Source organism: Battus philenor, unplaced genomic scaffold (assembly GCF_028537555.1).
Source record: "Battus philenor isolate CCGP_79_NKW_IND1 unplaced genomic scaffold, ilBatPhil1.0.hap1 SCAF_3, whole genome shotgun sequence".
NCBI lineage: Eukaryota > Metazoa > Arthropoda > Insecta > Lepidoptera > Papilionidae > Battus > Battus philenor.
This window is the reverse complement of record NW_027181693.1, coordinates 14,221,067-14,245,027: the sequence shown is the minus strand read 5'-3', so window position 1 is coordinate 14,245,027 and position 23,961 is coordinate 14,221,067. Positions and strand designations below refer to the sequence as shown.

The 23,961-nt window shown below is 35.4% G+C and overlaps 1 protein-coding gene across 1 annotated transcript; it reads left to right on the top strand.

Moving 5' to 3' along the window:
* The first annotated feature begins 426 nt into the window (after positions 1-426).
* krz (beta-arrestin protein kurtz) lies at positions 427-23,743 on the top strand. Its single transcript, XM_068770957.1, has 11 exons — positions 427-493; positions 3,345-3,437; positions 7,282-7,342; positions 9,691-9,833; positions 12,519-12,745; positions 15,459-15,591; positions 16,542-16,702; positions 18,587-18,730; positions 19,632-19,718; positions 20,266-20,388; positions 21,436-23,743. Exons 2-11 carry the CDS (start codon positions 3,366-3,368, stop codon positions 21,521-21,523), a joined length of 1,239 nt encoding a protein of 412 aa, XP_068627058.1. The 5' UTR covers positions 427-493; positions 3,345-3,365; the 3' UTR covers positions 21,524-23,743.
* The last annotated feature ends 218 nt before the right edge of the window (positions 23,744-23,961 follow it).

The following is a 23,961-nucleotide window of genomic DNA, read 5'->3' as shown; positions in this document are numbered from 1 at the left end:
TTTTGTTAACAAATAGTTCTAAATGATTTCAATGAGTAATCGAATAACAAAAATATAAAATAATTTTAAAGATCGATGTTTAATACATGAATATATACTATATATGTAGGTGTAACTATGATTATTTAAGTGAAAATGATGCGAAAATGTGTATATAACTATATTTTCGTGGTTGGTCGGGACAAACTGGCTCGCAGACGGTTTAGGCTGTTTTCGGGCTATTTCAGTGAAGTTTAGTCGATGTCACACGTCTTTTGAATTTTAGATCCTAAGAAATGAAAAAATTTCTTACTCTCTACTGACTAATCAGCTGACTGACTCAACCAATCAACCTGTAAATTTCATAAAAGCTTGTAATAATTGTTAAAATGAGTACAGTGTTGAAACTGATTGTCGTAATTAACTTCATCGTTTCCATTGTTACAGGGCGGTGCGGCAGCGCAGCGGTGGTCAGCGGTGGTAAAGCGCACCCTGGCGTCGCACAGGGGTCTATGTAAGCACCGCTTCTCTTGTCTCTCTATCAATTAATAACTCATTTTCTTTCGAGGACTACCTACATTTTATGAAATGTATGTAAACACAGGTTGAGTAGATTAATTTAGTTCACTATTAATCTGTATATAGTGTGTAAAACATTAAAACGTCGTCGCTCAATCAATGCCCTATCGGCCCATAGTCGGTCAATGAACCATAAAAAGGATGTATGCTTTTGAGATTTTTCTACGAGATCTAGAAGGAGATTCGTAGACAAACAAAATTAATCGATGTAAGCAAGCGTATATTCGCTAGTTGAAATGGTTGTGGGCATCCACATGTGCGCAAAATACATAGCTGGTGCGGCCTGAAAGTTCTGAAGTAGATGCCATGGACTGAAATGCAAAGCGAAAGACCGTCGACCCATGAGGTGAATAGATAGACTTTATAAAAGGTGGGGTAAAATGAGGGATGCAGACCGCTTCCAACCGATCTTATTATAGATCTACGGAGAGGCCCATGTTCAACTGTGGATGTATGACTGAATTAACGATGATGTAGTAATACCAAAAATTATTATTCTAAAGCATAACGACTTCCAAGCGGTATCTCGTAATAGATAGCCATCTGTGGGATAGATGGCGAAATACCAACACGACACTTGACTGGACTCCATCCATAACCGAGCCAAGACGCTGATTGATAACAATATTTTATTAAGCAATAAACTTCAAAGCTTGCGCATCGGCGAAAAGTTGCCAGTTTATCGGTATTCTACTGAATGTAATTTGGAGAGTATGCAGAGGAATTATACTAAATAATTCGCCCATCTCCTTTATTCTATCGGACAACTAGATGTATGGATCCACGAAATCAATACACGGTTGATATTCCTTTCACCCGCACTAAGCGTTTTGCTATTATTTTTTTATAATGCGAACAGGCAAGAAGTGGAGCCTACCGCTGTCATATTTCCAAATAATTATAACTTAGGAGTCTTCAAGACACGAGTGAACAGGTTTCTTTTAGGCAGGAATATACCCATCGCAGACCTCGTTATCGCTTAAGATAAGGCAAGATAGAGGTCAAATGCTTTGCCTATAAAGAATTAAAAAAACGTAGGGACCAGAATAAAAATGTATTTCATTAATTATTGCCGTCGCAATAATTTTTGTAGCAATAATCTTATACCAACAGTTATTTGACCGACAGACAAAAGATCGATGTTACACTACTGACGTTATTGAATATCATTAGTTTTTTTTTTTAACATTAATATTATTAGGTTTTGATTGCAAAAAGAATTATATTTTTTTTGGTAGAGACAAAGGTAATCTTATTAGTATTGTAGATCGTAATATCTTATATAGGTAAGGACTCCGTTCATCAAATATCTGTCGACCAAATGTCATTTGATATTACATCCGAAAAAAATCTATGATATTGTAAAAAGAAATCTTGCAAAGTATGTAGTAACTTTAAAAATGTTTTTAAAAGATATTTAACATTATTAGTTATATAGATACTATCATCATAATTATCGTCTTATCATTAGGACGCCCTCGGATGGACGAAGGCCTTGCGACAGGCTTATAGATTGGGCGCCGGAGAAGGTAACATTTTCAAATTAAGAACTCTTTTGGTATCTTAAAGTCGTAAGCCAGATGTTGCCTCTTACGTGCGAAGAATTTTTTCTTCAATATTTTTTAATCAGTTCATTTTGGTCTGATCTTTATGCAATGTTGAATAAAGTAATTTTTTAATGCCTAAACCTTTGTAGAAATATAAAATAGAACCGTTATTAATACGTTAACTTTTTACTGTTGGTATATCTAAATAAGACCTTTCCAATAAATTTCCAATAAGAAGGGTTGTAAGCGGCCTGTGTATATACTTTCCCGATGTCTTTCGTTACCGTTTAAAAATTGTGTGAATTTTCGTAAAAAATGTATTAGAGACGGGCTCGCTTTGATCGTGGTCCCTACACGTCATCAAGGGAAATACATAGAAACGTAGACAGCTAAGTACTAAGATGAGATACCGCGTGATTATTTGTTGAGTCACACCGCTATGACGATTACCATCTTACGATTCGTTCTGTATAAACATGAGTTAATAGTTTTATATACAGGTTTACATTTTTTTTTTTTTTTTAATTCAGAATAAATATTAAATGTTGTGTTTTAAATTCACCTCCCTGTTCAAAATTTCATTACTTTCCTTTTTAATGTATAAGGGGGACTGGAAATGTCGCTTTCTTAAGTTAAATTCACACGACTACATTTTTAACAAGTTCTTATTTCTAATCAACAATATATTCACCTTCGTTATCAACAACCTTTTGCCATCTTGTATACAACGTCTTGCGCATACGTAATGAGCTACCAAATGACAATTAAATATCGACATGCGCGGAAACGGCATTACTCTCCGGTCTCCCTAATATAAATAAGTAACTGATCCGATAGATATACCGTCTTAGCTATAAATAAAGTGTTAACGACATTAACACTAGTTAATAATATATCAAACGTGGCACAATGGCAAATATTGCCTTAATAATTTACAGGGTGTTGGAATAAATTTATTTTTAATTCGCGTCATTTACTAATACATGTGGGGTTTTTCCGAAATATTTACCATAACGGCATTCCTTTTTTTATATTCATACATCATTGAATCCTAACATCCTGTATAAATTATATACTTAGTAGTGTTGTATTTTATTCGAACTCGTATATAATAGTTGTCGATATGTCCGTAATTGTCAGTATCGAACTACCCGCGTTGCGCGACGTTTGTCACTGTAACATGTAATTATGAGTAAATACGAGAGAAGTTATATGTGACGCGCGCGTCTCTGTGTGCAGTGCGGAGGGCGTGGCGGCAGCATGGACGACGGAGGCAGCAACAAGCAGCGCCAGGCCACCAGGGTCTTCAAAAAGAGCTCCCCCAATGGCAAGGTAAGGTTCTATATAATTAATAGGTAGTCTTACAAAACTTTATAAGATTGAATCAGACATGAGGAAGTCCGCCGAAGAACCAAGATCACCGACATAGCTCGTGCAATCGATGACCGTTGAGGCCGAAAAGCTCTCGAGTGGCAACCACGAGTCGTAGACGCGGCGTGTGTAAGCCCCCTGCTAGGTAGAGCGACGACACAGTTAAATATCTAATGAATTCAGGCGTTACTTTGCCGAAGTCGATCCTAAGTAAGAAAAGGACTAATATATAGCTACTTCCGCTATGTAGCAGTAGTCGTGCAATAAAGTGCACCGCCCGCCAGCCCGCTGATAAATACGCTCTACGGAGCATCCTCTGGAGTATCGTTACGCTGATTAGTGCCAAACACCGAGTCAATAATATAAGTCAACCGTGGAGGGGTGAAACACGTGTTGAGTGATTTAACGGTGGTAGTTGTGTAACTCGTATTCTTTGCCGCACGCGCATTTATCAGCGGGCTGGCGGGCGGTGTACTTTGTTGCACGACTACTGCTACATAGCGGAAGTAGCTATATATTAGTCCTTTTCTGACATAGTTAAAGTCGCTGGATGCGGGCAGAGCAGGACTAATCGTCGAGGCGATCTTTAAGGAAGGCCTGTGCCTTGCAGTGGGCGTCCATCGGCTGAAACGAAGAAGAAATCTTATAAACTAAGATTGAACCGCTTCAACTGAAACTTGTTTATACTTTTAAAATTTATTACTTAATAATTCAATGACCTTACATAGTATTGTATAACTGTTCACAAAAGAGCTACTAATTTTATGGGACTTGGAAAAAGGTTAGCTTATCTTTGTATTTATTACTGGCTACCTTTTATTGAACTATATTGTTTTGTTATAGTATACATATAGTTACCTTTTCGCAATAAACCGCTAATGATATTAAGCGTAATAAAATTAGCGTTGTTAAATCCTGGAAGCCATGCCCAGTGCCTAAGCTTTGTAGTCGGAATCCAGGAGAAGGCGTCGCGTGCCGACTTCCCTGGTCGGTGAACCTAATAGATGCCTTGTCATCAGGTTGAGAAGACGTACGTATACCTTAATGTGCCAATGCATAAAAGGTTCAAATTAGAAATTTAAATGTTTTTCTATCATCTACAATCGTGGCCCTTTGAACTCGAATCGGACTGTAACATTTATAGAATGGGATAGCCATAGGTACCCTAAAATACAGCTAGAAGCCTGCATCCCAAATACGCTCAACGGCGAAGAGAGTATGCAGTTCCACACACTAAATGTTTACTACATAGAAACAGAATAATATAGTGTTACATAGAAGAATAAAATTCGATAAATATTCGAATATATCTTGTCTAAAATCCATATCGGTATCGGTATTGCGCCAGCAGTGTTGTTCATTTCTATTGTTCTAATTTCAATCAAATTCTCATGTTAAGTTAGGTGATTCTTTATAAATTAAAATGTCTTAACTTAGTATGTATCGTTTATTGAAACTTTTTGACCGTTTCTTAGTTGTGTATCTAAACTTAAAAGTATATTTTTAAATAAATCTTATTATAGCATTCTAGAATTTTTAGGTAATCGAAATGTGTGGAATTTGGTATGTTTACTCATTTACACAATTAATGTTGTAAGGTGTAAATGAAAAAAAATTGTTAAATTTCACTTAAAAGCAAAAGGTGAAAATGCAGCTGAGCTTCTAGCCGGCACTTCTCAACAAATCAGCGTTCTGAGCCGGTGGTAGCTTACTGCTGGTAATGTTAAAATAATCGGCGATTTAAAAGCGATGTTAATGCCGACTTGAATAAAGATATTTTGAAATTTTTTTTTATTTTGAAACTTGTAGATTTTAGTTTAACTAAATTGTTTGTATCGATCATTAGACATTTTTGAAGTAATGCTGTTATGTAACTTGGATGCACATGTTTAGTCGTTGGGAAGATGGACGATGAGATTGTTCGAATAAATTCATCTGGAAGTCTTGGATTAGTGCATTCAGTTTCTGATCGGAAACCAATTTGTTACTTGTCCTGCATCGATGTATGCTCGCTACGGAGCCATCAATCTGCGGTGTTGCAATATAGAATGTAAATTTATAAAGCCCAGCGCTATTATTGTTTATTACGAGGTGCTACTACGATACTAAATATTAAACATATTATTTTAACGATCGATTTGTCAAGCAAAAACATAACAGTAAAATTATATTTTATTTTAATTACTTATTTTTATACTTGCAAAAAAACATAAGTGTAATTATCAACACACACATATATATATATATATATATATATATATATATATATATATATAATTCTGTATTTTGTAGTATTAACTGTTAAAAGGTATTATTAAATTGATGACGGTATTATCAGGTGCTGTTGAGTCGGAATTTTAAAGACATATTTAGTGACAGTCCACGCCGAGGTCCTCGAGGGTATCCCCAAAGCTTTACCACCTAAACTGGCATCGTAGCTGTGCGTCCTCTGCAGTCTTTCTCATCAAACTGTAATCTGTAAATACCAGTAATTAAACGTTGACAATACATAAAAACAATATTGTTAGTGTTTGGTACTAATCGGTGTAACATAACTCCTGAGGATGCCCCGTGGAGGGGTGAAACACATGTTGAGTGATTTGACGGTGGCAGTTGTGTGATTAGCATTGTTTGCCACATACGCATTTGTCAGCGAGCTAGTGGGCGGTGCACTTTGTTGCCCGACTACCACTGCATGTGCGGAAGTGGCTAAATATTGGTCCTTTTCTTACTTAGGATGTACTTCTGCAAGGTAACGTGACTCTGTGTTTGGCACTAATCGGTGTAACATAACTCCTGAGAGGATGCCCCGTAGAGGGGTGAAACACATGTTGAGTGATTTGACGGTGCCAGTTGTGTGATTCGCATTGTTTGCCGCATACGCATTTATCAGCGGGCTGGTGGGCAGTGCACTTTGTTGCACGACTACCACTGCATGTGCAGAAGTGGCTAAATATTGGTCCTTTTCTTACTTAATATTGTTAGTAACTGTGTATTTTTGAAATAAACGCTGTCCCTAAGGAAGATTATATTCGACATAGCTATGACGAGATTTCCTTCGAACGTATTTCCAAATGAAAGAATAACTTTTTCTAATAAACTCCTTATCCTCGAAGCTTCGTCTCAGAATTTCCAGCCGCGAGAAAGTTATTCATATTATTTGCAAAGTCAATAGTTTTTGCTTTCGCTTGAACTTCTATTGATTTCATTGAATTGCTTAAGTCGATTATATTACTTAAGAACTTTGCCAATAAATTCCCAATTCATTTCTTTTATGAATTTTCTTTTCTAGTTTAATAAGTTTTAGCCAAAAAATATAATAGAAATTACTATCCTAATCAACTATAAAGTTATCCAATATAACAATGTTTCCGGTGTTGATTAAACTTGTGTTGAAACATGACTTCCTTTTTTATCTCTTTATTTATTGTGTTAAATAAGTTTTCAGTTTTTTTTTGTTTATTAGTATATGACCTAGGAAACCGCAGAGCATAACAGAGCTGGCATAATTCGTGCTAATTTTAAAATAAAATAATGTTGATTATTTTTGCACATGCGACATAGCAGCTGGTTATGTCGTGATAATAGCCTCAATAAAGTTTTTAAAGGGCGATGACAGCTTTATCAATATCACTTAACATAATGTAGGTTTCTTTTACACTCCAATAAAGTACATTATTTTATTGATATTGTTATTCTTATGTATAACCTCAACGCAATAATGTCGGCAACGAATTTCACCTTCCTCCTCCTCCTTCCCCCTGCTAGACTGACATTTATATTAATTTTTTTAATGTTTTTATAGATCACAGTATACCTGGGAAAGAGGGATTTTGTAGACCACATCACACATGTAGACCCGATTGGTAAGTACTCTAAATTTGACAACGATTTTTTTTTCTATTTAATTTCAATATTAGGATTATTTAGGACCCTAGCTCAAGGGGCTTATTAACATATACATATAAATCAAAAAAAATATATATATAAAGTAACAATGGATTTTCGTTAGTATTGCAAAAAAATACAATGAAAATTTAAAACGGTTTCCATAACACTTTTCTATTCATAAAAATATATCTTTATATTACAAAAAATAAACTATAGGAGAAACGTTTTTAATATCACGTAGAAAATAATGAAACAATTGCTCAAATTCTTCTGAAATTAAAAACGATTGTTATATAAAATTTTACAAAAGCCGATACGATCGTAAACGATCCAGGGATTTATAAAGGATATTATTATTTTTCACGATAGCTGAAACCTTCTATCAAACTCAAACTAGTATACAGTTATTTGCAATATTTAGAAAATTACATAATCAAGTAACGATATGTTTTAATCACATAATGGTCTCAATTGTAGGGACAGAAATGTTCTCTCTAGAAATAGTACGGGTCCATTAGTCACCACGTAAGTGAAAGAATTGCTAGATATCACATATGTCTCTATGATTTTGTCATGTTTCTAAAAGCGATAAGAACTAAAGGTATAACAGACACAACTAACACTTTCTGAAAGATTAACGTCTGTCAAAATCGAACATAAGTTCATTTCTGGAACGGGGTTCCAAAGCAGTGTTTTTTGGGCCATTTAAAATTTGATAGGATAGGGACAGGAGTCTTGTTGTAAAAATGAACGCCAATCTATGGCAAGAAGGTTCCGAGTGTCATTATTATCATCATATCATTTACCTTGCAACCGTACGCTGAATCCATGGAATGCCGAGAAGTAACATATAGATTTCCGATGATTTCCTTCACCGTTTCAAAGCAATAACTCTTTTAGTTTAATTGGAAACAAACTGGTGAACGGTGACCTTCCATAGTAAAACATACCCCTTCATCAACAAGTAATAGCTGCTGTAGAAGATAGGTCTATGTCATTTGTAGTTTTAGTTCTAACATTTGACAAATCCCTGAAATTAGCAGTTATGTCAAATATTATTACATTTCTTATGTTTATTTACCACTAGTAAAAGTACTGAAATTCGTGATAGGAAGAAAAATTTGAATCAAACTGTCAATAGGGGCAGTTAAAGCAGGCTTGTATAGCTGATGACCTATATAGAGAAAAATGTGTTTCTCTTATAGGGAAATACGAACGTCGTTGTGAAAGAACCAAAAAAATATATTCGAATTCAAGAAGTTTATTATTCATAAGTTGTTTTTGAGACAAAACAGTTCATGTATTTTTTTGGCTCAAACTGCAAATATATCTTCTATATGAGGTTTGTTTTCCGTAGCTATAGTTTAGGTTTGTGTCACTTGAAGTATGAGCCTCTATTTTAGTCTCTTGTAGTCCTTTATTTCACATCACCGCCTGCCAATTGTGGTACAATACAACTAGATACACATAAAAGAGACCGCATAACTGTATTGCCTTAATTACCTCACCTGCACCTTTTTAGTGTCGGGCCGTCAGCCCCGAATGGCTCGTTTACAGAATTCGTCCTTTGTTTCCGGCGGTTGCCTTTATGTTGGATATTTGAGCGGTCGTCATATTTTTAATTTATCCTTCAATTATTTGGTAATATACTCGTAAAAATCTGTAAATAGAATATTTATTTCTAATATATATTTGATTTTAATTTTAATAGGTTAACGTAAAGATATAAAAATAGAGTAAATCTTAAACCTAGTGCTTTCATTAAAAATAAAAGTGCAAAAATAGTTCTTTCCCTTTAAATCTATAAACTAAGTAAGAGGGAGAAAACATTGAAACAAACGATAATCAAATCAAAAGCTACAATAAATAAATAAAAGGAAAATTTCTTATTCAAGAGTGTCTTTTATTTATTGTCTACAGGACAATAAATAAAAAAAAACATTTACTTGGTTAGCTACAAAAGGTCTGTAGTTTAATCATTATTATTAACTCGAATTTGAATTGTAAAATATTAAAAATGTTGCCAAATCAAATCAGAAATTCTTAAGCGGCGACCAGTAGAATCAGCGTGAGTAAACGATTCAATAGTTGGACTGACGACATAGCAAGATCACGGGAAACTGCTAGATGCGGGCAGAGCGAGACCGATCATCTTGGCGATTTTTGAGTGATGTGATGATAAAAAAATGTCTTGGTTCGCTTTGTAAATAATTTGTTGTATATAAATGTGAAAAAAGATATTTCTTTTGTATTTTAAATATACATGTGCATGTTACAGCTATTAAACTTCTCTGTTCCTCTATCGTGCATTCTGTGTGTACAGACGGAGTGGTGCTCATCGACCCCGAATATGTGAAGGAGAGGAAGGTGTTTGGGCACGTGCTGGCTGCCTTCCGCTATGGACGCGAGGATCTCGACGTTCTAGGCCTTACCTTCCGCAAGGACCTCTACCTCGCTGCGGAACAGGTGGGTCTCTTATTCTTTTCTAGACAATTAAAAGGAGAGTAGCGGAGGAGTTCACCTTATATTACCTTATATCTCCTTATATCACTTTATGTCACCTTATAACGACTACACTTGTCTATCAATGAATCTGAAATATCTTTTATCATTATGATTCTGAATTAACAAGAAAAATCGCTGAGAACAATGACAGATATAAAAAATACCACTTATCATAGTAGGTTTTTATTATCAGCCTATAATAATAAATAATAATGTTTGACAGTAGATACATACAGGCCTTCTCTAGTCGTGGTTAGAAATGTTGCTAGAGTTTTTTTTACACTAATCCGACCAAGTCGAGATTACGTGTCTGGAATGCCCTTGGTTTGGTTAGAATGATAAGCGGGTAGTGAGTGTAAGTCCAAGCCGTGCTCCTTTCGATCCTGTGTGCCTGGTCACTTCATGCAGCATCGTTCTAAGTAAACCAAGAGTTCGGTGGCCTCGTACTGTAACGACTCCAGTCGTGATTCGCAAGAGACCCCTCAAGCATTATGCGACTAAAAGAGGTTTAGGCAAAGCGTCTTCTTGCCCTGCAAACGTGCATGAAGGCATTGCGGAGGAATATGTAAATGTCAAAAAATAAATAAAAGTTATAATTAACCTTATAAGATACAATATATACTCCCACATATTAATTATATAAAGTGACTTTGTTCGTTGACATAAAAGCGTCCACACGTTGCCGTATTAAATGAACAGTTAATTGCAATGTTCTGTGAGCCACGTGCCCGGATTATTAACCGCGAACTCAAACAGAAGTGCGAGACGAACTGTTTATTCGCAATGATTACGTGTGACGTTTGTCAGCGTAGAGAATACCATGTCTTTGGCGGATCCATGTGGTAGTCTTATATAAATAGACTCCATATAAATAGACCAAAAACTGGTATGTTTTTCTGATGGGCATTGTGGGCAATTCCACATATGTCAACTGAATATAACCAATCCATAGATCGCCTGAAACCGGCACAAATATTACAAGAGATCGAAAATCCTACCAGTCAGAATAGAAGTTCTGAAAAAGAAGATCTACAGTCTAAGAAAAAAGGAAATAAGGTAGAGTAAAAGAAAGAGAAAACAAAAAAACTAAGGCTGATCGGGTCAGGTCGCAAAGTGAAACAGTTTAGAGAGGCGAGCGTTGTGAGCAATCCCACTTAAGTCATCTGAATATATCATACTACGCAATGGCACAAAAACGTCAAAGCGAAATTTGTCGACATTATAATAAGCATTGATCGACTTGGTTAATTTAGCACTCCACAGGCATATATTTAATAATAGACATTGAAATAAAATGCCTTTTATTAAATTTTACTTCACTCAAATACAGTAAGAGTTTATTTCTTTGGGAAAAAATCTACAAAAGTGTTACTGAAACTGCTATACCGCGCCTTTAGTGCGCGCTGTTCCGTTCCGTCAGTTCGCTATCAACGTTCACAGCGCCGGCATTCATGCTATTATTTCCTCTGCCCCCACCTCACCGCGCTTTCCAAAGGCGAGGTACAGCGATATCGGTAGCACTTTAAAAAAATTTCTCTTCACTGCCATGACACAAGTCTCTTCAACTGTTGGTATGAACCGTTGTTAAATACTCTTAACTTATTGCGTAATAGCGAAACAAAAGGCCCTCTTCCCGAAAGGCCAATTAATTTTAATTTCCGTTTAATCTCTTGTTAAACGTTGTTTACTACGTTTTTGATTGCAAGATTGATCACCAATTAACGAAAGATCAACAAGAAAATGGAGATTTTCGAACTGTTTTATTAGATAATCGGTAATTTTGACGGATTAATTTTTGAATGTACTTTTCTTTTAGCTAAAATCTCATTTTTATTAAGAAAAATAATCTTTTTAGGTTTTGTGTTAATACCTGAAATCCCTCTCGTTGTGAAGATTCCTCTCGTCATTTTGTATTAAACAATTTTAATTCTTATAATGATTTTCTAGACGATTCTAGCATTTCAGTAATTTTATTTTTCCTTAATAAAAAGGTGTCATAGCTATGTGTATATATAAATATTCTTTGTATTAATATGATACAAAAATGTTTAATCATAGGCTCAACACTGATTCTAGTCGTTCTAGATCCTTTCGAAAACCCATGTTTCGTTATCGATACTTTATTACATGAATCCTGATTTGATTGATGTGTTAATTAATTTAATATTAGAATGCGACAAGTCAATAACTTCCGGCAGTACAGTCTACAGAGCAGACTTTAAAAAATAATTAATTTTAATACGTAGCAATGAGAACATTTAAAAAGTTTTTTCTTACTTTATTATCATTACGTTATTTGTTTTTAATCAAACCATTGATTTTTGGATAGGGTGTACCATACATTAATTAATAGCAAATAAGCAAAATATTAGCTCTAGAGACTCTGTGTTTAGCACTAATCGGTGTAACATAACTCCTGAAGATGCCCCGTGGAGGGGTGAAACACGTGTTGAGTAATTTGGCGGTGGCGGTTGTGTGATTCGCATTGTTTGCCGCATTCGCACTTATCAGCGGGCCGGCGGGCGGTGCACTTTATTGCACGACTACCACTGCATGTGCGGATGTGGCTAAATATTGGTCCTTTTCTTACTTAAAATATTAGCTTTTACACCTGTAACAAATCGGTCTGTTTCATCGTGTGAGTAGATCTACCCGGCGACGTCGAGCGCGAAGCGGCCGTTGACGCGTCTGCAGGAGCGGTTGGTGCGCAAGCTGGGCCCGGCAGCGCATCCGTTCTATTTCGAGCTGCCGCCGCACTGCCCCGCTTCCGTGACGCTGCAGCCCGCGCCCGGCGACACGGGCAAGCCCTGCGGCGTCGACTACGAACTCAAAGCCTTCGTCGCGGACTCCCAGGATGACAAACCGCACAAAAGGTAGCGTAACTCTTACCACCGCTTACCAGAGACTTGTATAGATATAAAAGATTTTAACTGCATTAAGTAGCAAATTATAAATTAAAATTTTCTAGATGAATTTGTAAATGATATCCATATATCTATTGTGAAGTGAGCTGGGTAGTTTTATTTTATATACAAGTTAAATATATACATCATCATCATAATCACGGCTGATAAATGCATACGGCAAGGCATAGGTCTTCACCAAAAATCGCCACGATGACCGGCCCTGCATTGCCAGCATTCAACGACTACCCGCAACCTTTATTATATCGTCGGTATGTGCTTCTCGATACAAGTATAAAAATGTATTGTGCGTCCCCAAAAATCTTATCGATTTTACCAGGAACTGTAATGTATTGTTACCAGAATAAAAAATAAATATTGTATACCTAAGACTTCATTGAGAAACCTTTCTATAGGTATATATATACGCATATGTATGTATACGCTTTTGTATTAGAATTCCAAGTAATGTTCGAAAAACTCGTAAAAAAAAAGATCAAAGAAAATATACATCGGCTGAGTTTCTTTCGCATTTTCTTCTCAGGCAAGACATTTATCAAATCAACAGAAGGTAAACTACCCCTTCAATTCACACCTCGGCCGTTCTTTATGAACACCCCAAAATCCAAGCCTCTTGGGTCTTATCTCCTTAAGCTTAAAGCTCTCGCGCAATATCTTCAACATAGACTTCTACGAGGTAATTGTTTTGGCCGCAAAACTCAACGCAGCCGCTTAAACATACTAAATGGAGGAGGTAGACTAAACATTATGTCGTCCCGATTGATGTAATAAATATAATCATATATTTAATAACGATGTTATATTTGATGTATGAGACGGCCTGTCCAATGTGTGGTGCTAATTAGACTTTATAATACAATTGAAAATAGCTGTATTGTTTGGCTATATTTTTATCTAGTACTAATGTGCACTATATACATAATATTGACATTCAGAGCAATATATTACGTAAATAAGATGCCTATTTTGATGGTATGGACTGTTTAATTCATAGTATTTAAGTAAAAAAACATTAAGTTTTCGTAGCTGAAGTCAAAATCAACGTGGTTTCTAATCATATCGATAGCGCAGATATACTGGTGTTATTATGTATAGCGTATAAAGGATTACCAAAGAGAATTTATATTTTTATAAATCACATATTGCCTTGACTTTCAAAGTTTATCTCTTGAATGCACGGTAATGCAGTAAAGTATTTTCTTCACAATTCATTAATCAAAATAAAGTGACGAACTTCATCCAAGTTGATATTATGTTTTTTTTTCAAATTTATTATAAGTATCTATTATTAAATGTAATTACAAATGTCTTTTTGAGCACCAAATATAAATATATTATTAACTATCTCGTATAATATCTGGTGCATCAGTAAAATATAGCAGAAAGATGACTTCACAATAAGGATATCATACGATTACGCAATAAGCGTACAAAATCACTCGGCGAAAAAACATGTGTGTAATTGGCTCTAATGAGGGTACTGATCAGACGTGAGTCAGTGTTGCGTATACCTGTTAGCGAAATACGTCATAAAGTGGGTTTTATTTCGCATTTTTTATAAGGTTATTAACACCTTGTGACCAATACTATAGTCTTAAGAAAATTGTGAATCATTTTTATAAAATCTAGCCACGCTCCTTGACATAATTACAAAAGCGTGTTCACATAAACACGTGAAATAGTCCTTTAGACCGTAGACGCGTCACCGTGATGATCATCATTGCTGTCGTAGACGTGACTCTGCTTGATATAGGTTTCCCTATAGATTTGCAATAGCACCGGATAGAAGCGGCCTTCTTCTAGCGTCTTCCGTCTTTACAAGGTCGGTTGCCTATCATATACACGTCGTCCGATTCGCTTCGTACGATGTGTCGTTCGTGGTCACCACTCCAGAACGTTAAAATCCCAGCGGCCATCTGTTTTAGAGTTATGTCACCTGCACACTGCCAATGCAATTCTAATATATTGAAGCGACAAATTCGTACGAGAGTCGCTTCACAAGTGGAACTAGAGGAAACTGTTGTCTCCACGATGTATTTCTTCACCGTTCGTGATTAATAATTAAGTTACACTGCGGTTGTCGTTTCAGCCCATAGACGACCCATCACTAACAGTAGGTCTCCCCCAAAGACCGCCAAACGTAACAGGCGAGTGGGTGTTTGCAATTTAGTATCATAGTACGTAGAGGACTCTGCTGTGCATACTCTTGCAACTTTGTGAGCAGAGGCAATCCTATATAATTAATGCACAAAGAGTGATTTAATGGAATCAGGCGTTATTTTGCGGAAGTCCATCCTAAGTAAGAAAAGGTCCAATATTTAGCCACTTCCGCATGCAGTGGCAGTCGTGTAACAAAGTGCGGTAAACAATGCTAATTACATAACTACCACCGTTAATTCAACAGAGTGTTTGGCACTAATCGGTGTAACATAACTCCTGAAGATGCCCCGTGGAAGGGTGAAACACGTATTTAACGGTGGCAGTTGCATTCGCATTGTTTGTCGCATGCGCATTTATCAGCGGGCTGGCGGGCGGTGCACTTTGTTGCACGACTACCACTGCATGTGCGGAAGTGGCTAAATATTGGTCCTTGTCTTACACAAAGAGTGACTTCGAACCCTGCAGTACTTAACAAACAAATATAATAATAAATAAATGACAGGAATTCGGTGCGACTGGCGATCAGGAAGATAATGTACGCGCCCAGCAAACAGGGTGAGCAGCCGTCGGTCGAGGTCTCCAAGGAGTTTATGATGAGCCCGAACAAGCTGTACCTAGAGGCATCACTTGATAAGGTAATATTAGAAATTCACCTTAAAAATATTGTCAAAGAAGGTTTATGTCCCAAGTGTTACTTAACTGCAAATTTCTTCGTAGGAGATGTCGCACTTTGAAATGATGTGTGCTAGGATACTATCTACGCTATTTCTGTGGTTATTGTAATTTTATATTATTTTTTATATGTATATACGGGTCAGATGAATTTATCATCCGTACAGGTGGTAGAGTTGACTTTACACCAAAACGAGACGCCAAAACCATTATTGGAGCTATTTGTTTCTGTTTGTTTACAAGTTAATAAATGTAATATAAATAAAACAACTATTACTAGGCATTAAATAGGTAGATAGTATGCGCGCAGTAGAAAAAGAAATTGTTTAAACTTCTGGCGTTTTTTTAACGGAAGGTAGCTTTTTCCGTTTGCTAGATTAGAGGTGCAGAGTGCTGATGACACAGAACTTAATCCTCGTTTTTATTAAATATGCTTGAACTTAAAACAAGGTTTGAAAATTCTTGATACAAAGTCGCTAAGAACCAATGCACCACGTCACACTGTATTCATTCTTTCCTACTTTTACTGTCAAAAACTTGCCACAAATCCTTCCGTAACCACCGTATTAGCCTGATTAGGCTCCGTGTTACTTTTGGCTATTTTGCAAACCTGAATGGCAAATGCGGGGACGCCGTTTTGACAAGATTGAGGAAGAAGATCAAAACAAAACCGAAGAAGATCACGAAGGCAATACCGGAAAAAGACTATTCCGATTGTTTTGGGGACTGGAAAAAGCTTTGGCAAAATTGCGTTTTATCTTTTTAAGGCATTTGGAAAAATAGTTTATAAACAATTGGAGTATCTTGGTAGATGTTCATTTATGATAGCCAAATCTTTCTCCTTCTACTAGAATAAGAAGATATGATTTTGACGTAAATTCTTTGTTTAATATTAACTTAATTGTGTAAGCAGGAGTTATACCACCACGGCGAGAACATCGCGGTGAATGTTCACATCGCGAATAACTCGAATCGCTCCGTGAAGCGCATCAAGGTGTCCGTGCGTCAGTTCGCTGACATCTGTCTCTTTTCAACCGCCCAGTACAAGTGCACCGTCGCCGAGGCAGAATCTGAGTAAGTATTTCTATTATAACTATCTTTCCAATTATATCACGGTTGAAATATATACAGTACATCGTCATAACAGCCGTGTAGGATGCTGGATATAGTCCTCCTTCCGACATTAGATTTCCGACAATCGGTTTGAAGCGACTTGCATCGAACGACATTTATAAGGCCTTACGAGACGATGTTAATAAAGTCTTCTGTCCACCTTTTAGGTAGACGTTCAAGGCTGCGCATTTCGCTTCGTTGTCTAATCGCTGTGTGAGAAAACAAAAGTGTATATTCCTCGCGACATATCCATTTTTTTCTCTATTTTTTTTAGATGAATTGGTGGAGCCGTTTACAAGTTACGAGTTTAGCAACACATTCTCTATTAATGTACTATAGGCTTATATTAATATTATAAGATACATTATTGTCACTTTGATCAAAGACATTCACGAACCACCATACGCTGGATGTAACTATTGCCTTTCTGCACTTAGGTTGTCCATCAGACCAATCTTCGTTGAGATTCGGAAAATAATTATTATTTGTGAGACATTTGAGTCAGACATTTCCTTAGTATTTTTTTATACTATGCTTTTGTTTTTGAAACTAAAGTGGCACTTGATATTATCTAATGGATAGATTGTCAATTCTATATGTAAAAATATAATGTTATCTGTAATCTGATTTCCAATTCTCATGTCCCGTTATTCTTTTTTAAACAAAATGAAACAATGCAAAATTTAGCCGTCCCCAAAGAAATAATACCGTAATAAAAATCCAATTTAACGGGAGCATCATGATAAAAATATTTCTTAATTAATAATTTAATTTAATCTACAAAGGATCTTTTATGTACGAAACCTAATTTCGTTTACGGCATCCTTTTTCAATTACATTATATTTATCTTGAAATTTTTCAGCGATATTAAAAATTTAAGATATTACTAGAATTAATATGATCATCATCATTTTAGCAGTAAGATGTCCACTGCTAGATATAAGCCTCCCGCATAGATTTTCGGTAACACCTTTTGTAAGTGATCTACAGTGATCTTTTTCTGATGACTTTAACCAGGTGATCTTGGTACCTTGTGGGGGAACGTCCTTTACCCATTCATCCATTGTAACCAACCCGCTGGGCCATATAGGTTAGTTTCGTTCAACTACGGATGCTCACAAATTATATCTGGTACTGGTACCAACGAGGTCCAATCATGGCAGAGGAGGTCCCTAAATCTCGAACATAACACTCGAATTATTATCTCGCAAATAAAAAAGTAATTCAGAATTTGTACTTGCAAAAATCAGACAAATAATTATTTATGTACATCCAAAATTTGACAGTAGAAAGAAACGTCTGAAAACGAGAATATTCAATGAAGGCGACCGAATCGGCTGAATATTGATTGCATCCCTAACTACTGAAGATCCCTTTTTTGGAAAGTTGATAACATTTCAATAGGGTATTTCCGGAAAAATATTTTAACTTATCTACGTTTATTAATTTTAGGAGCAAAAGATTTTGGCTAAAAATTGATTGCAGAATGTAACTTTGTCCCATGTCTTATAGACATTGTCTCCCAGTCAATCTAGAGTAGTACAGAGATATCCAGTGGTATGAAATATCATTATGTGATACTAAAGAAAGGATCGCATTGTAATTAAAATTGTCTTGTAAAAATCGAAAGTAATTATGCATATTTCATTATAAGTTTACCAGGCACGCGTGTTGTAGGTGACCATGACTTCGCACGGCAGACGTTTTTGAGACGATTTATTTATTCCACCAGGATAGCTGACACCAGATGTTATACGGATTGATTAGCTAGGTAGTAGAGAAAATGAATATTTTTACATTAGTCTTCAAATCGTGAATGGTTGAGTGATTGGCTGTGTTCACAGGGAGGGGTGTCCCGTGGGGCCCGGGTTCACGCTGAGCAAGGTGTTCACGCTGACGCCGCTGCTGGCAAACAACAAGGACAAGTGGGGGCTCGCGCTCGATGGCCAGCTCAAACACGAAGACACGAACCTCGCTTCCAGCACGCTGTGAGTACCTCACAAAAAAATATAACTTGACACTTCATAAACATTGATGGTAATTAATAAAAAAAAACATTGTTTTTGATTAAACATGACGTGAAAAACTAGCCAAAATATTAATTTTATTCACTTGTCTCAACGGTCTGGTTCAGCGAGCAAGCAACATTACTCTCATTTTGCATCAGGGTTGGCCTTACTCTAGCCAACATAACCTCTCTGGGATTCCCAGAAGACCCTTTATGTTGCCAGCGATCTTGGGAATTTTATTCAATTTTTGACATCTCGTAACTTTTGACAACTCGTAAATTGCCAAAAGCAAAAAATACTTGAAATAAAAGTAAGTAAATTAGATAAAAATGATTAAATACTTTGATATCAAAATTTATCTGTGATTCAAACTATTTACTATCTAAGAGTAGAGACAAGGAAGGCAATGAAAGGTACATAATATTTAATCGATGGAATGATAGATTTTGTGAAGGACGAAAGAATTTGAGAAGAATAGAAGGAGAATGGCAAATAAAGAAATTTGCCCCGCACATAGCAAGTTGAACAAGAGGTCGCTAAAAACAAATTGTACATTTTGAAAATAAAACACTTTATTTTGTACATACACCTTCACCTTGACATTGTACATCATTATATTATTTAAGAAATAGAATTTAAAAATCATTGTGGATTTAATACGTGAAAAAATCCGTTGCATAGTTTTTTTACACCTTATTCTTTTTGACAAACAATAAATCATGTACAATATGACGCTTTCGTTCTGTGTCGCTGCTCGTGTATTGAGTTTCCTGGTTGATATCGGGTTAAAACAAGGATGTCTGTTTATAGGTCGAATTTAACATCTTTTGTATATGAAACAACAGTTTTACTGAAGTTCATATTGTATTTCTTTTTACAGGATCGCGGACCCGTCGCAACGTGAGAACTTGGGCATCATAGTACAATACAAGGTTAAAGTCAAATTGTGCCTCGGTCCACTTGGCGGGTGAGTCTTATTATTTATACTAATGATCCTCTTTACTAATTAAATTAAATTAGAAAGCCGTGGTCACATTGAACAGTTGAAGTTATCCTTTCAAAAGGTAATTTACGGCGTTCTGATGCCATGTTTATTGTAACTTATCAAAGTAGTTCCTGGTATTTAACATAAAATATATTTACAACTATGCTACTTTTAAAAGTTTTTTCGTTAAGATCAGAAACAAAAGTAATGAAATTCAATATATCATTTATAAGATTCATTCAAAAATGCTATAGTTCACGGGTCGCTGCTATATTTGGACTATATAACGTTGTTAAAAATAGTAACGTGTTGAGGACTGATCGCTATAGTCTACAAACTAATTTATTTAAAGTTTTATATTTCATTTAATGTAATAAAATTTTCTGTACACTTCGCGCCAAAAGTTGAAGTTAAGATGACCGACACCCTTCAACAGTAGTGTGGGGATGCAACGCTAGGGATGTGCCGTAACAGAAAGGTTTATCGTGATCATATAAATTAAATTGTAAAAATCGATTCTGTCGTTCAGGGATCTTAGCGCAGAGCTGCCGTTCATTCTGATGCACCCGAAGCCCGAGGAAGAAGCCCCGCGTTCCGCCCCGGAGCCTGCGCCTCACCAGGACCACGACCTAATACAACTCGACCCCCACCCGTATGTATTCATTATTATTTAGGATATAATAAAGACACCGAAAAAATAGACGAAGTTTTGAATTAAAAAGTGAACGTTGAGAATGGAATTCCAAATAAGCGTTGTCGAAATTAAATCTTCAACCTATTGTTGAACACGATAGTCCTGAAAGTAGTAGTATACAGGTATACAGCATAGTATAGTATACACTAGTGATATACAGGATACACTATAGTACACAAATATACAGTGCAGTATAGTATACAGTAAGTGTGATATACAGGATGATTGGTAATAGGTATAAAAGATTTAAAGGAGTGAATGTGTAGTTCTTTAGCGTCCATGTAGCTGCTTCAAGTGTTTCTAATCACCCTCTATAGCAGTATTTTCCAATCTTTTATGTGCCATTCCCCACCACCTTAGACTTTCTAAAATTCTTACGCCCCTCTATGTAGCATATATATTTTTTATATTAAAGCAAAAGGGTTAAACTCGGTGTGGAATTCACTTTAAAATTCTCCCTTAGCAATCAAAATGCCCTCCAGAGGGGTGTACACTGCTCTATAGAGTTTATCCTGATTTTTTTTTCTTCTGATGCGATAGGCCAATAACTTCTGGCAGAATAAACTCTGCAGGCGCTGGTAGTAAATAATGGTATATTTTAATTTGTAGTAGCCGGATTAAAAACGCTTTTTCTTACTATATTCTTAATAAGTTATATTTTATTCTCGAAACTTAATTTTTGGTTTGGTTGTACGATACATTATTTATTAATTGACAGCAAATAACCAATCAGCCTGAATAGAACTATTATTTGATACACTCGAAATACGTGCCTCTCAAAGTTCAATAGCCATTTGTTTTATGAAGTGTACTGTGTTCAAGTATCATAGTTTTCTGATCATCTGGTGCCTTCGCAAAAATATACCTAGAACATCAATAATTCTATCCATCATCTATCTAACGGGTCTCCTCTTCATTCCAAACGACCTTTTATCAAACGCTATCGCGTAATTTGTACTGAATATGAACTTACCTAAATTATTTTTTATCTTTTTCTGCTGTCAGAGACGAAAACGGCCAAGAGCAGGACGACGATATAATCTTCGAGGACTTCGCGCGGCTGCGGCTAAAGGGCGCGGACTCGGAAGCCTGAGCTTCGCGTGCACCGTAGACGCGCCGGGCATCGCAAGAACACAAGTGGACAAGCCACGACCATCCACCACCCTGTACAGTGTATAATGTATTGATTCGCCTAACCCGCGTGCAAAACTTATAAAACAGAGAAATTTGAACTTTATGCCTATTTGAACACAGTTCAAATTCCTGCGGTATGGACGCCTGATGTTTCTTGTTCTTCGGCTAGGCGACGATGTCATGTTACATGCACATTAAATGTCTGTCTTTTGGAATTAGATATTTTTTGTCAAGATTTTTTTTAATGGAATTTTGATTGCAACGTGTGCATGTATCATTTGAGTATTATAGTGAAGAATTTTATATATTATTCGATGTATATTGTATGTGAAAAATTATATTGAATAGTAAACTATTGATCAAATATGCAAGTACAATTATAAGTTTGTTTCTATTAATTATTAAAACGTAATATTAGTTTTTAATATGAGACGTAGGGCCATGAGTTTCGTTAACGAAGTATAGTACAATGTTATTTGGTAATATGCATTTAGTAGTGTAAAAACTTATCTCTTTTATTTCTATATAATTTGTTTTAGTTTCAAAAGTAAGCGTCTAACATTATTACATAACAATAATATTACTCGTGATTGTTGATATTTTGTATTAAAATTTTTAAATGTAACTAACTAAATGCGATTTCACTAACTTGACGAAGTACATATTTAAATATATGTATATAATAAACAAATGATAAACTAATTTTAGTATGCTAAAATAGCTAAATAGCATATATCAGTGTAAAAACTCAAGCCGTTGTTCTGAATGTCATTCGATAAAAATGTAAAATTTTCTAGTGTTGCTAACAGTAAATAAAGATCCCTTCGTCAAGCTAATGTTGTCAGTGTATTGGACGAGTGGTTGCATATGGGTATGGCAACTCTCTGTGGCCTTCGAGACAGAATTTAATCGATTATTTTAAATGAATTATATTTATGATGCATCATTAAAGTTTTAATGTTTGTTGACCGTGTTACAAATTCCTTTAATTTATAATAAAATAACAAATGTTCTGAATAACTTACATGTTCATATAGGCACAAATTGACAAGGCAATATATTTATTAGCCTAATTCAGAATTAGATTTTTGTTACCTTAGTGAATTAAAATTTAGTTTCTATCTATGTAATGAATTATTTTAATGTACCACAGATTCCGTCGCAATGGATTGCGTGGTCCCACCAACCACTCGACCGCTAAGGCCCACCACACTAAATGTCTTATGATGTCTATACTGTGACTTTGTACATTTAATTTACTGTACAGAAGAAGGTTTTGTAAATTTTGTGGCATGATATGTAGACTAAGCTAATGTACTGCACAATATTGCTTATACTTGATAATTATATGTGAGTGCAGCTAAACGACATCAGAATGCCTGACAGATTAACGCGCAAATGTAAATTTTATAGCATCGCCATATGTACCATTTAAATGTTCATATCTTATTTTTAGCAATTTTTGAGAGAGAATTTATTTTGAGAATAACAATCAAGTTAGGTTATAATTCGCAATTTTTTGTTAACGTATTCTTAATAAAGTTCACAAATTTAAAAATTTAAGTAAACAAATCATGCGTGATGCATTTAAATTAAGAAAATTTGAAAAAGTAAAATGGAAGCTTTCATTGTTAACAAAATTTTCCTCAATTTACAATTGTGCCCGCGATACAATGCATTATATTATTAGATATTAAATAATTATTTTGTTGCTATATAATTGTATTATTATTTATATATTTTAATGCTAAGTGTTGAATGGTATATTTGTAAAAGTAAGTAATTGTGTAGAAACAGGAGAAAAGACGAGACAAAATGGATATCTCTTAATCTTACAAGCCGAGTACATTCAGCCGCAATTGTTAATGGATTAATATTTTATAATCAGAGGCTATACTTTATACACTCCGATCACTATGGATTAAGTTTTTTTACTACACTGATGAAAATATTAACAAGTAAATTGGTATTAATGACGATCATTGCCTTCTTAACAAATTGAGGTTATTTTTTGTTTCTCTTTTTTTGTAAAGCTGTAAAAATCTAAAGTGAATAATTGGAATTTTTTAAAAAATAATGCAAAAAATATGGAACGAAACTTACGCAACAAAACTTTTTTTTTAATTTTACATCGAAAAACTTTTTGATGTATACTTTTTCAATAAATATGTAATCAATATTGCTGAGTTGTTTAATTTATTTTTAAGGCGCCCTATCATACTTCTTACTGTTAAAATTTCCACAGTACGACCAAAAATATTTGATTCACGTTGGAAAATTTTTCTTCTCACCAGAACCTTTTTCGTAGTTTAAAATCTCTGTATTGATGGATCCGTTCTCGAATTCCAGATTGTCAATAATATTGAATATTGCTATTAAATGCTGCTCACCTCGCCT

What these genes read in the sequence shown, in the direction of transcription:
- krz (XM_068770957.1), top strand. Translation starts at nt 3,366, where the DNA reads ATGGACGACGGAGGCAGCAACAAGCAGCGCCAGGCCACCAGGGTCTTC. An exon ending in TCTACCTCGCTGCGGAACAG is followed by an intron (nt 9,834 to 12,518) that starts GTGGGTCTCTTA and finishes TCGTGTGAGTAG; the next exon opens with ATCTACCCGGCGACGTCGAG. An exon ending in TAGAGGCATCACTTGATAAG is followed by an intron (nt 15,592 to 16,541) that starts GTAATATTAGAA and finishes TTGTGTAAGCAG; the next exon opens with GAGTTATACCACCACGGCGA.